Source organism: Crocodylus porosus, unplaced genomic scaffold, assembly GCF_001723895.1.
Source record: "Crocodylus porosus isolate Cpor-Errol unplaced genomic scaffold, CroPor_comp1, whole genome shotgun sequence".
In the NCBI taxonomy this organism is placed as follows: Eukaryota; Metazoa; Chordata; order Crocodylia; family Crocodylidae; genus Crocodylus; species Crocodylus porosus.
The window spans coordinates 75,935,644-75,951,666 of record NW_017728931.1 but is presented as its reverse complement, the minus strand read 5'-3'; the positions used below and the strand labels follow the sequence as shown (position 1 = coordinate 75,951,666).

The 16,023-nt window shown below is 39.8% G+C and overlaps 1 protein-coding gene across 1 annotated transcript in view; it reads right to left on the bottom strand.

Annotated features, from left to right (window-relative positions):
• The window catches only part of CAPS2 (calcyphosine 2), a 54,373-nt gene that overhangs the window by 3,735 nt on the left and 34,615 nt on the right, over positions 1-16,023 (bottom strand). The window contains 6 exon segments of the mRNA XM_019543200.1: positions 1,241-1,337; positions 2,471-2,590; positions 4,120-4,274; positions 6,342-6,403; positions 7,143-7,240; positions 7,243-7,273. Of these exon segments, the coding sequence (XP_019398745.1) occupies positions 1,241-1,337; positions 2,471-2,590; positions 4,120-4,274; positions 6,342-6,403; positions 7,143-7,240; positions 7,243-7,273 (563 nt within the window).

The following is a 16,023-nucleotide window of genomic DNA, read 5'->3' as shown; positions in this document are numbered from 1 at the left end:
CCTATGACCCCAGCTGACTTCCTGCCCTTCGGGCGGGGGGCTGGACTCAATGATCTTCTGAGGTCCCTTCCAGCCCTAATGTCTATGAAATCTATGAAAATAAACAATGGAGAAAAACTGAACTTATATATGAAATTAAGCATCTTACTGATCAATTAAGCAGTCCCATGTTGACAAACTCCTCTTTTGCAATTTCACACAATTATCCAAGTCTTAGCAAAAACAAAATAACTTAGACTAGGTGGACTATTTTTTTTAGTAACAAGTTCAAACGTTCCTCTGTCCATCAAATGCTGAAATGCTGTTTCATAAATCTTAATTCTTTTCTATTTAGGTTTGAGACACTTGAGTCCTAAAGCAATCCCTTGAAAAATTTCCTGTCTCTTCCATAAACAGATACTGAATGATTCCATCTGATCGGGATGACAGTGGGCAACAGAAACAAGCTCATATGGGAATGCTTCAGGGTTAAAGCTTTTTAGCAATAACCTGGTTAAATGAAAAAAAAAATCACAATGATTTGTGGGAGGGTTAGAGTATTTTATTCCAAAAAATTCTGGATGTAGATTGCCTATGCTGTTCTCATAACCTACAAAATTGTTTCAAAGAATTAAGATATATGACTGATAGAAGCAGTCCAATATTAATTTCTCACATGGATGTGTGTTCTGGAAATTCAGTTTCTTCTGCAATCTAGTCTTTCTTCAGTTGCAAATTTAAACTACATAATAGTATTGTTTTAGGTGGCTTAAAAGAAACAACATAAATATCTCTATCTGTAACACATTATCAAGAATCCATATCCCAGAGCAATACTAGTTGTTTATTTAGAAGATAGTTTATTCATTGGATATAATTAACACTTTCTGCAGGCCTGAGAGAGTTCACTAGAAAACAAGAATGAAATGAGAATAGATTTTTTTTTTTTTTTTTTTAAAGTGCAACATTAACTCTTAGTTGGAAAAAAGTGTGAGACACTTTGTCCACAAAAAAATAATGTGAAATAAAATAAAAATCACACAGTAGGAATTGTGATGAGGGAGTTCCCTAAGCATTTAGGGCCAGTTCCAATCAGAAAAATATGTTAGCGGGAGATAGCGGACAAAATTCTTATCATCAGGCCCAAGTTGAAGTCAATATAAAACACAGCCCAAAATTACAACTCACAGGTACTCTTCTCTCTCTGTTAACAGGTAAAATAAGCTTGCTAATTAAGATGCATGTCTTTTATATGGATTACCTGACAATACTTGAGGGTGTTTCTTGGCGCAATAACATTTTCTAATATCTACCAAAGGCACACTGCCAGTCTTGTTGAAATCTAGTTTCATATATGCCTAAAACAAAGATAAAAAAGAAAAATAGGCAGGAGAAATGAATAGAAATGTATTACATGAATACACTTAATTGCATCAGACATTTTTATGTTCAACAGAACAGACTGCACTTGGACTGAAGTACTTACATGTTTTATGTGAGTAGCTGTACTCAGAAAACTGACTTTAGACATCATGGAGCTCCATACTTTTTTCTCTCTCAGTGACTTCCATATTAAATTTAAATCACTTCACAAGCCAAAACATAATCTTTTTTCCCTGCCAGCACTGCAAGCTCAACCTAGAGAATTTAAAAATCAACCTGCATTTTCTCATCCTCTTGTAACTACAGTAAAAAAGCTGGTAATCATTTCTTAACTGACAACTGATCATCCAAAGCAGAAAGAGAACTCAGCCTAAATCCTCACAACTTTATTGCTTTGACACTGGTAACTGTAGTAGTACTCTCTCTCTTTCAATGTAGGACTGACAGGAGGTCCTCTAGGAGAGAACGTTTTTTCTGTATTTCTGTAATGACAGTAACAATTTTCAGTAGCTACAGTGCAAACTGGACTGTAAAGAGTGTTTTAAGTGAAAGATTCCACATTCTATTACCAATCCCTTTGACCACACAGTTCCCCTACATACAACATTTTATAAAACAGTATCTTAAATAAATAAAGAATAGTGACACCTTGTTTTCAGTGCCTAATAGCTATGGACTGCAAAGTGTGTTAACAAAGATCAATAGTAATTCCCCATTTTACATACGGGGGAAACTGAGGCACACAGCCATAGAAATGTCTCTCAGATTTACCAATATACTTGTGGAAGCTTCAATAACTGAATTCAAGTTTTCTAAATGCTAGCCCAAGGTCTTATCCACTAGACTGTACCAAGACAATAGCTAAGGAAGAAGGGCATGCTAACCAACAGAAATGTTTTTTTGCCAATTGCAGAAGTCAAAATTAGATAATTCAGCACAAGGGAGACAGATGCAGCCTTTTAATCAAAATGTACGTTAGTTTTTACAAATCAACATAATATTCTGAAATTCTTAAACTTTATTATGGTATTGATCAAAAATAAGATTTGAGAATTTCATTTTCTTCTGTGCAGGTAAACTTCTATCTAGAAAAATTACACAAACTTACTTTTCTGACAAATGCTTTTCGATACTCATTCATTTCCCCAAAGAGCGCACGGGTGAACTCCCCATAATCAACTTCATCATTTCTGTTGTCATCAAGAATAAACCACAAAGACTCAAAGTCCTGAAATTCAAGAGTGACTTGTCAACGTTACCTTTTACAAGACCTACATGAATGTATATCATTGGGCACCTCCACCCTATTAAGTAGGATCAAAGACTACTATTTATTGGTCAAACAATATGCATTTTATGATAAATGCTTTTCAGTCACGTAATTATGGAAAGAGACTGAATCACCACAAACTAATTTCCTAACAGACAGATGACTGGTAGGTACAGTTATCACTGAGGGCTTCATTCTGTCTTTCAAATGTACCTCAGGGGACATGCCCTCTGAAATTTCCAAAAATAATTGAGACCCCCAAGAATCCATAACTTATCAAAAAACCTCTGTTCTGCCATTTAGTGGAAAAGAAATCCCACTTCCCTTTTTTCATAAATGCAGCACAGATATGCACCACAAGTGTTTTAGACTATGCAAACCCAGACTCTGTCTTTACATAGTACCAGAGTCAAGTGCACCTTGCTGAAGAATTTATGTTATTTTACAAAGATCATTTTTCAGGTTGACCTCAACAGCCACCAAGACTGAGACAAAAGCAGCCTTGGAAACAAAAGTCCTTTCCAAGAATTCAGATCAGTAATGGAAGTAACCATCCTAGAAGCAGTAATGGCAATCAGAGCCACGATGCATGATGGACCTTTACCCTTCCTGGATCATAAAGAGAGCAGAATTTGTGGAATACTCACCAACAGAGATTGTTAACAAATTTGATTAAGGAAATTTATAGGACCAATCTAAGAAATATGGGATAATCCAGGTTTCAATAAAGAAATTATTATTCAAAGCTAGGGCAATCACAAACCAACAGTCAGTTAACTAGTTTAACTTCTTTTTTCTAAAAAAATTGTTCAACACTGCCTATCAGCCAGTAAAACCTCAGATCTTTCTCAGTTATGTTTCAGGTCATGTCTTAGTACTACATCTCTTTCTAGACCAAGAAGATAATTCCACACTCTTCCTGGACTACCATGATTCCTAGTTTGCCTCTGAAGCGTCAAGGTTGAAAAGAGCCTTTTTGAAATATCTTAGAGTCCTTTCATCTCAGACCCAATTCAAATAGTCATTATGGACAAACATTCTCCCAGCTGCAGATTTTTGGGAAATACAGTTTTGTTCCTCGTATTTTTTCAACTTCTATATAAGACATATTGGAAAAGCCCAAATGAAGCAATATGTGCCAAAGTGCCAGAAATCTGTAGAAGGTAACTAGCTGCATCTCATGTGTATTATTTACTAGGAAGGCATATTATCATTATTAGACACTAAAATATAGTCAAAGGACTTTTAAAAATGTTTTTAAAATTATTAACAAAAGAAAAAAAATAGTTTTATGCCTCTGTACTACTTAATGATGCAGAGAGAGGGACTGAAAGCGAGGTTTTAAAATGTCAGTCTGAAAGCAGAAGTACCAAATACCACTGAAGTTTTAAAATTGCCATTTTAACTAGAGGAAAGCAGCAACTCGAACTTTTATAAGACAATCAGACTGTGATCACACTCATGGCTTCAGTTCCAGTTCCACTTACCTGTTCAGACACTTCTAAATGAAATATTTTTAAAGCCTGTTTAAAATCCGCCTTAGAAAGGACTCCATTTCCTTTCTTGTCCAGCTGTCTGAAGTATTTTCCTAATCCTGTTACAATACGAACTCCTCTTTTGCTTAATTTGTTTCTGAGAATACCTGAGGATCCAGAGAAATACTTTTAACCATATTTACTTGAAGTGGAAAATGATTTTTCCAAAACTACCCCTTACCACGCTGTTAGTTATGTAGTGCAATCATGCATCCAACTTCAGTGAAGCCAAAATGCTAACAAAATAATGATAAAATAGGTGCACCTACACAAGATGCTAAATCTGCAGTAGACTAAATTCTACTGCACATTAGCATGTCACAGCAACAGCTGCGCTATTGTGTTAATAAACAGAAAAATTAGTCTACTGTGCATTAGCATCACTAACACCAGTTACTGCGCATTCAGTTAGTGCCTGTTATTACAGGTACTAAACTTAATGTGCAATAACTACAGCATATCAATGCACATGTAGATATGCCCATGATCAGTTATTTCATTTAACATTTGAGTACAGATATTATTTTATGAAATAGCCAGGTTTTACTCACAAAAGCGTAACAAGATCTTAAAGAAGGAACAGGCCTCATATTTCTCTGTAGTACTAACTAAGCAGTTGTAAAACTGTTCACTTCTACTAGGAATGACTGGATACCATTGAGATTCAACACCAAAACTGATTGAGCAACTCCATCTGGTGGAACTGTGCATCTGCTAGCATCGTGTAGAACCTTTTATTCATGAAGTAATTGTAATAGGGTTATTACAATGACTTCAGGCTCTCACTAGCTCAGATTTAACCTTTCTTTATGCAAATAAATATATGCAAATAAATATTAAAAACATATGGGTATAAGGATAAACACAGGACCCCAAACCCATGAACAATTATACAGGTGAGGAATGCGAATAACAAGACACATTCCACTGCCTTTGGTAGGATTACTCATGTGGGTAAACAGTGATTGAATAATCTGAGCCCTAAATTACAGGCTTACTTTATGCTGGTAAATCAGATTCTTTCATATTCCATTAGAAAGTCATCTGCTCCTATCATAGCAATTTCTGCAAATTACTGACATCTGTTATACATTTGCCATTATACATTAAGAGGGGAAAACCAACAAAATGTTTATATTACAGGATGTTGATATGAAGTCAGTAATAACAGATAACTTGCAGGTATGTACAACTGGCTGGGTTCTAGGTCCTAGGTCATCTTCGCTGATAGCAAATATAAAAAGATAGGTGGGAAGCTGATTTACATGTCATGCCAGAAGAACATTTGAAAGAAATATGGCATATCACCACAAATGGCATCCACACATCATTCCTCCACCCTGATTTTTCTAGAACACAATCTTAAAGCAGTTTTACCAGAGCATTTGCTGAGAGCCATTTAGTAAGTTCTGAATATCCTGCCAAATAGTATCTAGTCTGTCGAACATAAATTTTGTTGACACATTACCAAGATATTGGAGCAATATTAAAAAGGTCTTTCCACATTATGAATAAAAAGCATGCATGTCTCTTTCCAAAAGTCAATATGCTGGAATTGATAGATGAATTAAAATCTTCCAGTAAACACCAACAAACAGGCATGCACATATACACCAGCAAAAACTATTATACATACTTTAGCAAGCACAATATTTAATACATTATCAAATACAGTACTAAGAAAATAATCTATATGCAGGAGAGCATGGAGAAATACATTAAAATTCAATGAGGCAAGAATTGTTGTGGATGATATCTTTTATTAGACCAACTGCATGGTTGGGATAGACTTAGAGAAGCTTTCCGGTGTCACAGTAAAATTCCATGTAATTACTTAGAGGAGACAGGATAAAACATTTCTTTCATGTGTTATTATTGACAGCAACATTTTATAGATTACATTTATAATTAATCTATGCTCATCACGTCATAATTTTTAATGTTTAACAAAAGAACAGAGAAAACATATTTAAAGCACCATGTAATATACATATGTTGACGTTTGTTTGCTCTAATGTCAAATACTAGTACTTACTTACAGAATTGCACATCCTGCTTTTATCTTTTTATTTCCTAAAAATATAATTTTTAAAACCTCACTACAACCTTTAGATTACTTACAAAGATAGTAACATAACATTAAAATTAAATGGAAATATGGTAGAGGCACAAACCTTGAACAGTCCAGAAAACTTTGTTGACATCGGTCTCTTGCTTGCTTCCCACAGAAGTATCTCTAAAATTGATCAATTAATAAATGATAAAAACCACATTCTATGTTATGGAAACAAAAGGTATATAGGAATACTTTTCTGAACAGCGGATTGTATATTAATATTCATAAGAGTATATTACCTTTACTAATGAAGTGTTCTAGCTGTGACGGTCTAGAGAATGTGTGAGAAGCAAGGTGTTTTGGATAAAGTTTTTTTATTGGACCCACCATGTAGCTGGAGGAATTGTTAGAAAAGATTTGCGGCACAAAATGAGGAAGGACACTTTGTGCCCAGAAGTTTCTCTCTCCCAACTAGAAGTATAGCTGGCCAGAAGCTTGCTGCTACTGGGGGAGATGTCACCTTTTTCTACCACCAACATGCATGTCAAGTAACCAAAAAAACCCACCAATTTTTAGCAGCAAAAAATAGAAGAAAAATCCTGTACTCCTACAACCATACAGCACCACTACTTCTCTGCTCTCCCTGCTCCTGGAGCCAGAGGCTGGAGCCACTGTAAGGAAGGTGAGGCATGGGTTAGATGGGGTGGAATGGGAGGAGGTGTCCCTCTGTTTCATTCCAGCACTCTTCCCCACCAAGCCCACTCACCCTAGTCAGTGCTCAAGTCTTGTTGCCTTACTTGCCCATTCATCACTGGTCCAATAAATATATTAGCTCCCAAAACTTTGCTTGTTAACTTTACCAGATATTGGCATACAAAATGTACTTGCAAACTAGCAGAAGGAATGAGGGATCTCTTGCCTGTCAATTTTCTGTTGACAGCTTCTCCCCTCAATCTTTTCTGTCTGAGGAATTTGAAGACATCCCAGTTCTGTTGTTGTAGGCCCCAGGACAAAGCCCTATGTACTTCAACACCGGCCACCAGTGAAGTACTTCCAAAGCAACAGAAATACTCCAGAACCACATATTAGGGTTAGAGAAATATGTGAGAAGCAAGGATGTTTGTGGATGATATATTTTATTGGACAAAGTATATGGCTGAGATAGACTTTAACTTTCAAATGCAATGCATTCTTCTTCAGGTTCTTAGGTTATTAGGAAAATATCTTGATATTCTGTAAGTAGTCTTCAGGTTAACACATCTTTTCATAAATGATTCAATTTGTTATTAAACTTACCAGACCACCAGCACGTGCTGAATAAGGACACAAACCAATGACAGGAAGAAAATTATCAGGTAAAAAATTTCTAGTTCTACCACACAATTTCTTTCCTCATGTCCATCACTAAAGTAGGCCTGGAAATAGCCTCCTGAGCCAACAACCATTAACTCAAAGAACACCTAAAATCAACCCCTGAAATCCTCATGTATAACTACACCCAACAATACTTAAAACACCAATTATACCCCAAAATGTGCAAGTCAAAAACAAAGAAGGAGGGCAATGCCAATGCCCTGCCAGTGTAACAAACCTGAAACAGGGATGTATAAAAAAGTAGTTATATTATCAAAGCACAACAGTGGACAGAAATAGAACTGCTAAATCATTAAAGCAAGAACTTTGTCATGTAAAGAAATGACTTGGTAACAAACTAGCAATACTTTCCTATTCCGCAGACAGTAGAGGAACACAAACATATCTTACAAATATTCTTCATACAAAACTCTTCACAGGGCCACTCATACCTTGCATATGGAGCCTTTATACTTCTCTAATTTTCCAGATGCCTACCACACAGACTGACACCAAACTATGTTGCTTGAAGGGTTACAAAGCACTAAACCTCGAGCATTTTGTACCAAGTGAGATGGGGGGAAAAGAGCATACACATGATACATATATTCTCTGACTGATTTGGAGCTGCTTTGTATGCATTTATGTACACTGACCTGGTTACTGAGATGTGGAGGTTTTTAATAATGTACTGTGTGCTCGCCTGGCCTTGAGGATGCATTCGCAAACCTCCTTAGCACATGCGCCCAGTGTTGGGCATTGCGTGGGGACATACGACCTCTGGAGGTGTCCTCAATCACCTAGAAACTTTCCTGCCATGACTTTGATCAAATCTTCAGTGGTGGGTTCCCTTTCTGAGGACTCTCCCCAGGAGGGTCACGCCTTCTGGCAGGTATCCATGGGGTTCTGCCTCCCCTACACCCCTTCCATATGCCAGCCTCCAGGATGAGGTAAATAGTTTCCGTGTGGCATACCCTCCAATTGTGCCAGTCCTAGCTCTGCACGTTGCCTGTGCTACCAGAACAGGTGATTCACTGTGGCCTCTTGGTGTTTTCCTGTGGCCAGCTGGCCACCTGCTGTGGATCTAAGGCAGCTCCTGCCTCTCAGAGCGATGCCTGTACCCTGGCAACAGCAAGAGAAAAAAAGAAGAAAGGAAAATCCAAAGGGAATGCCAAAAAAAAAAAAAAAAAAAAACCAAAAAAAAAAAAGAACCTGAGGGAATAGGCTCGCCGCCTCTCTTCCCTCACAGCCCTTGTGCCTTGGGCTCGAGCCGTCCCTCGACATCGCTCCGGGTCCTCCCTCCTGCTGAGGACCTCTCTTCTTCTCTTTCCGCCGGCTCTTCAGCTGTAAGCCAGTGCTGCCTTCCGCTCAGTGTGGAGAGCACTTCCCTCGCCAACCATTTCCCCCACTCTCACCTCACCTCTGCTGGTGTCGGCTTTTATTTTGGCTGAGCAGTGTTCCCCAGTTACGTCAGTCACCCAAGCCTGCCCCACCTGCAAGTAAGCACAACTTATAAACTGCACAGGCAGCTCTTCCCAGCACAGCTCATCCTGCGCCTCCCGGCCTGAAATTGATAAGTTTGCCCGGGTTTCAGAGCTATCTCTGCGGGGGTGGGTCACCCTCATCCCTTGTCCTACCACAGGGGCATGGGTTCCCCATCCCCCAGTGACTGTCTCCCTGGGACATACTGGTTTATGTTACTGGGAGTTGGTCTGGGAGTAGGAGACAGCTCAAAAAAGCCATTCATCAGCTGGCATTCAGGAGATCTTAAGGGACAATCCCAGAACTGGTAGTTCTGGTGGGTCTACCTCTGTTTCCAGACAATCTAATAATGGCAAGCAAGATCTGCCAAACTTAGAAATATAAAAACCTCTGGCAGGGTTTAAAGGCGTGCGCTCCCAAGAAAGGGAAATCAGTTGTTCAGAGGAATCAAAATGATATAAAGGAACCAAGGAGAGCTGAATAGTTTTTCAGCAGTGAATGGTCAGACATCAGGCAAGTTAAACATTAGTTGGTTTTTTTCAATATTTTGTTCTTTCTGCAAAATAAACAAGCTTTATAAAAGCCTCTAGTGGGAAATAGGTCACATACTTCTGAAGAGAAAAACTGCAGAAGCATGAACTAAACCACACCTGCAGAGTATTAAAGGATACAAAGAATACAGTAGCTCAAGCACCAATCTAAAAGTGCAAGAATTACAAAATGTCCTCCGCTATCTTGACTTACTGAAAGGGTGAGGTAGGAGAGACCACAAGAGGGGACAGAAGTGCATCTGTAATATCTGTCATATATTTAAGATCACCTTATGGTTTTAGGAATGGCCATGGATATCACAACTTTCTAAAAGGATGTTAAGAACTGTAACAAAATGATGGGATAACTATTTTCCAGTAACTGAGGCAAGAACTTACTTTGAAGAAAAAGGTTTCTGGAGCTATAACATTTTACCAGTGTAGTTCTTATGCATACAAAGGAAATAATTCCAAACCCTGTCTTTGGGAGGTAATGACAACTAAAAGGCCACCCACAGACTTGTCTAATCTGTCATTCTGATTAAATTTGACACTTGACAATACTTACCGAATGTGCCTGCCTAAAGAACACAATTTTCTCTGGTGTTTGGTTTAGGACTCTAATCAGCCAACCTGGAGGAACTTTAATATAGCTGAGATCATGAAAATTTGCTGGTTATTGCTTTATCGCAGTAGCACACAGAGCTTGGGCTCCATTGCACCAGGCACTGTCTTTATAAAAACATAGGGGAGTTTTGGGTCCCAGATAAAATAACACTTCCTTCCTGAGTTCTGTCCAAAAAAAAGCAGTGATGGTACATAGAAAAAACCTGCTAAACTACACTTCTCTTCCAATGCTTTGGCTGTTAACTGTAGGTCCTCTGGGTCCAGATGAAGGAGCTATCCCTATTTCAAGAGTTCTAGTATTTTTTCCAGTTGCAACAAAGGTTTTTTGGACTACTGCTAATCTATGCATTTTCTAGACCAGCAGAGGACTTTAGGCCTCCCTTCCTTCAAAGCAGCAGATTCTTCTTTGTACAGGATGAAATTTCAACTGCCACAGAGCAGTCCTGACCTCTGGTTAGTGTCTATTTGAAAGGGATACAAGCCCTTACCTTTTAACCATAAGCCAACCCTGAATGGAAGGAATTTCTACAGTAAACACTAAGACATGGCTTTCTGCATTTTCTTCTGAAATAACTGGTATTGGTTACTGTCTTAGCCATGACACTGATCTTGATGGACCACTGCTCTGAACTTGTGAAATGGTATCTGTAAGTTTTTATTCAGAAATGTTACCAGCAGGATTGCCAAAGAGAGTAAAAAATCTATTTACTCTGAGCTTTTAACTAAGTTTGTCTTCTAGTATTCTTCCCAACCTGTGAAGCTTCCTTCTATGGTGAGCAGCAAACATCTAGAACAAAAATCAAGTCATCAATACCACTCAAGGATGAGCCTGATGCAAGATACCAACAAACCTGCCAAGTGGAGATAACTAGCTGCTGATGACTAGTGCCTACCTGCAAATAACTGATTAAATGAAGCTTTGGATCTTTCAGAATCTTTACTGCAGTAGTCTTATTACAGTCAATGCTAAGCTTGCTTTAACCCCTGGGTATTTACGTTAAGTATGTATATTCTGAAAGGCTGGTAAACATGACTTTTGCAGCAACCAGCCAGTATGAAGGAAGCTCTTTTTCCTAGAATATGTTGTTTGCTTGATACGTTGTTCATAAATGGGAATAAATGTATATCTTGCATTCTGAACCTTGCTTTGACTATTATCAGCCACTTCCCAGAACTATGGGTTCGCAGGCTTAGTGAAAAGAATACAAATACTCATGTTGTCCTTGTCACGATGATGATGATCTTGTTGGTTTGGAAAGAAAATGTATCTGGGTTTCACTGGGAGCTTTAGCCTCAGATTTTTTAATCCTGTTTAAGAAAGTCTCTTGCTGTACTCAGCCTTGGTGAGGCCGCAGCTGGAGTATTGCATCCAATTCTGGGCTCCACAATTCAAGATGGATGTGGAGAAGCTTAAGAGAGTCCAGAGGAGAGCCACAGCATGATCAGAGGGCAAGAGAACAGGCCTTATGAAGAGAAGCTGAGAGCCATGGGACTCTTCAGCCTAAAAAAGCTCAGGCTCAGGGGTGACCTGGTAGCAGCCTAAAGACATAAGGGGTGTGCATCAGAATCTGGGGGAATGCATATTCACCAGGGCTCCCCAAGGGATGGCAAGGACCAACCATCACAAACTCCTCCAAGACCGTTTTAGCTTGGACGTAAGGAAAAATTTCTTTACTGTCTGAGCCCTCAAGGCCTGGTATAGACTCCCTCCAGAGGTGCTGCAAACACCTACTCTGGACTTTTTAAAAGAAAAGTTTGGATGTTTATCTTGCTGGGATCCTATAACCCTAGTGTAACAGTGTGGGGTCCTAGGGGTGGCCATGAACTCCCCTAGTGCCCCCTACTGTGACAAGTTGGTGTCAAAGGACCCTCACCATCTTGCCCGTCACGTCTTTGATGGTAATAATGTTTAAGGGAAGCTGCCCTTTTGTCCTCTCTGACACGGTGCCCTGATGTATCCCAGTCTGTATCCTGTCTTGGGTGACTTGGTGCACCCCAGCCTTATGAGCTATGCGTGGCTCCAACCACCCCTGTACCATGCCCCAAGCCTCGCAGATGTACTGGACATTGTTTGGTCAATCCCTTTCCGCGCCCCCACGGACGCTCTCTGGCTCGCTTCGCAGCCTGTGCCCCACAGGTGCTCTCTGGCTCGCCTCGCACTGGCGCTTCTCCCTGCCCCCCCCTTGTGCTGGGGCGTCTCACACCTGCCCGCGCTGGGGTCGATACACCCCTGAACTTTGTGCCCTCTCTGGCACCAGGGTCCCCACACTATCATGGAGCCCCGATGAGGCCTCCTCCAACCCCTAATAGCTTCACCCGGTCCTCCGGTGTAACGATAACAACAAAAGCAATAATGCAAGCCAATCGGCTATAACTCAAATCTAAGCCTCCTGGCTAAAGCGTTTTCCAAACCATGCAACATCTCTCACCTGTCTAGCTAGTGGTTTGTACATCCAGGCCTTTCCCTTTTCCCCTTTCAGGGCCGAGCTCTTTTCCTTGGTGAAACAGCGTTCCTTCTGTATGGCTGCCAGCTGGGAGAGAGAGGGAGAGAGAGAGAGAGCACCCACAGCCTCCTGTCTGGGTCTTATAGTGGTCAGCCCTGCCCCTTCTGGTCAGCTGACTCCCCAGGTGTGGGCCCTTAGCTCCTCCTGGTTGCCCCTAGCAACCAGCACCTGAGCCCATACTGCTGCTTTTCAGTAGCAGGCACCTTAGTGCCCTGCTACACCTAGCTACCCCGGGGGCTGGACTCCATGATCTTCTGAGGTCCGAGGGCCCTAATGTCTATGAAATCTATCAAGTCCAACCTATGTTTTGCTAGACACTGATATACCGCTATACTGTTTTTGACAGCGAGGGTTGGGGTTTCTCTGCTATTGCAGCTACTAATTTCTCAGGTGCTCCCACAAATAGAAAATTACTTGTAAATTTGTGGATAAAAACAGATACCATATTCAAGTCCATTCAGATTATTCAGAGTCAAAACTCAACAACAATATAGGTGCAGCTTGTCCCTGGAATGAATGGCCATTAACTTGAGTGATCTATTAGCAGAGGCAAAAGGATTTAAACACAAAGTTTTGATTTTTTTAATATTGCTTGCTTATTTTTGCCTTATAATAGGAACACTTACTTTTTCCTCCTGGCAACCTGGAGTGTTAAAAATTTAAGATTTATTGCTGTACAGGCTGTAAAAGGTTCTCCTCTCCATGGAAATCCTCTCCATAGAGTTCCTCTTTTAGCCTGTCCTAGTAGAGTCTTGACATAAGGCAAGTGTCAAGGGCCTAGCACGATTGTCTCTCAAAGTCCATGGTCTAGAAGAACATGGTCAGCAGATTATAGCTACAGAGCAGAACTATCCTCCCAAGTATGTACCATTGGATGCCCATGGTTACTGATCTGTGAGAGAAGACTGTCCTCTCCAGCCCATACCCCAGCTCAGTTGGTGGCAAGAAAACACAGCTTAATCTGAGGTTCCTGAAAAGCTGCCTACACCACTCTTGGATTCAGCTCAATGCTTGCTGAGGTACTATGCTGCAGAAACCAGCACATTAGAGGAAGGTAATTTCTTATCTCAGGAGATGGACAGAGGAGCTACAATTAGAAATGAAGTATTCACCAAAATGGGGGGAAAATTGTATGACAAAATGGTTGAGAGAATCTGAAACACCAATCTTCTGCTGTGAGAAGCAGAAAATCTAGCATCCTGAGCTGACAGGCAGGGTTTGCTGCTGAAGGATCCAGACACTGGAGCCACTCCAAATTCCAAATAGAAGGCAATACCGATTACTGACGAATGAGGAGAGAAGCTGTACAGCAAGAACAAACATATTCCTCAAATGCAATGAATTACATGAATTAGCAAAAATTAAGCTCTTTTGCCTTCCATCTTATGAAAACTTTGGCACAGATGGAAATGTCACTCTAAATACTGTACCAATATATACTTCAGTACATTGCAATATACATCTGGAATTCACAGTTCTATAGACCTAAATTTCACTATGGCACCTTTACATTACACTACAGGGTAATGTAAATTAAAAAGGGCCTTCTATATGCATGCACTTCCACAGACAAAATTTTTAACAACAATCAATAGCTATTTTAATAAAAGTAGTCTTTAAATAGTGAAAGAACGGTTTTAATTGCAGCATCTTATTGCTGCTCTAGAACAAAAAAATTCAAAGCTTGGAACACTTTCCATAGGTCAATGTGGACTTTACACCATAATTTGACTCAGCAAACTACAAATCCAATTTTATTAAGTGAATTTAGGGTGTACTTTCAGGCAACCCAGTCATAGAATTATGATCTTGCAATTGAAATATTATTTGTGGCAGAACTGTACTCCCAGTGAAATACAGAACCCCAAAAGACAGCATTACTGGTGCAGTTAGCTGAGAGTCTTATTTACAAAATAAAGTTGCTTCAATGGTTCACTGAACCATGACAAAATAGTGAGTTTTTAAACGTTCTGTTCTTATGGTGTATAGAACAAGCTCATTTATCAAGGTCTATTTCAAAAAAGTAACTGTAGGAATTCCCCTTCCAGAGGGATTCGCTTTTGCAGAAAAGTGATCTCCCTCCAAGCTGCAATATATTTCAAAGGTTATCTCCACAGGGCACAAAGGACAGCAGAAATGTTTATAAAAGAGAAGGGCCTCACATTTACAGGCCCTTATCCTGGGAATAGGAGAGTGCTGCTTCAAAGAAACCCAAGTTGCAGGAAAGGAAGAAGATCTGTACATACAGTCCCTCCTAGACTAAAACCAGATGTCATATTTCTCCTGGAAGAAAGCCTTTTGTCCTGGGATCCTCTTGATGCAAAAGTGCTTATAAAGTACTTATGAAACATGCAAGATAAACGTGTGCTAACACCTTCCCTCCCTGCCTCCCTCCTTCCTGGACAACCAGAGATCATTCGAGCTTCCCGAGACAAAACCTTTTATCCTGGAATCCTACAGACATACAAAGCCAGTGTGCCACTTGAAGTACCTCAGAAGTACCCAACTGTCTGGAGACAACTGCAGCTAATTTGAGCTAATTACCATCCAAGCTGCAGGGGTAGATGGCTGTGCTGCACCTTTTTTGATGCAAGTCAAAGCCTGGGACATCATCTGTTTTTACCCTTGGTGTGTAAAAGAGGGGCTGTGCCACTCTTTTATCTGAGATTCTGGATCGGTCAGAACTGCCTCAAATGTTTTTAGCCTCAGTGATGCAACCAGGTCTTATATTCCTAGTGAAATATATTTTATCTGCCTACATCTCTCATTATTAAAAAAAAAGTTACAAGTTGATTTAAATTACCCTCCTAGTCAGAAATGTCATTTGCTGCTCATTGGACTCACTGCTAAATCACTGATTTAGTGGTAAAAGAAATAATATCCTTAGCAGTCCTTGTCTACATCCAACTGTGCTGGTAAGGTTACTGAAGAGGAAAATTCAGCCAAAATAGTTAAAACCTTTATTCATCTTTACCAGTGAGAAAAGGACTAAGGATAACAAGGTTAAGCAACGGATTACATGATTATGTTCTCAGATATTCTAACAGAGGTGGAAATAGTAATTCATCTAAGAAAATACCATGAGTATACCTAGGACTTTGAAAAGAGGGAGCACAGAAGGTGTGGCACATCACATATACTACAACACATATTTTTCTCCAGTTAAAGAGAAACTAGTGGCTTTACCAATATGCTAGGAGGTCATGAATTATATTACTCAGTTTAAGATCAAAGGAGAAAAATGTTTCATAGATTTCATAGACATCAGGGCTGGAAGGGACCTCGAGAGATCATCGAGTCCAGC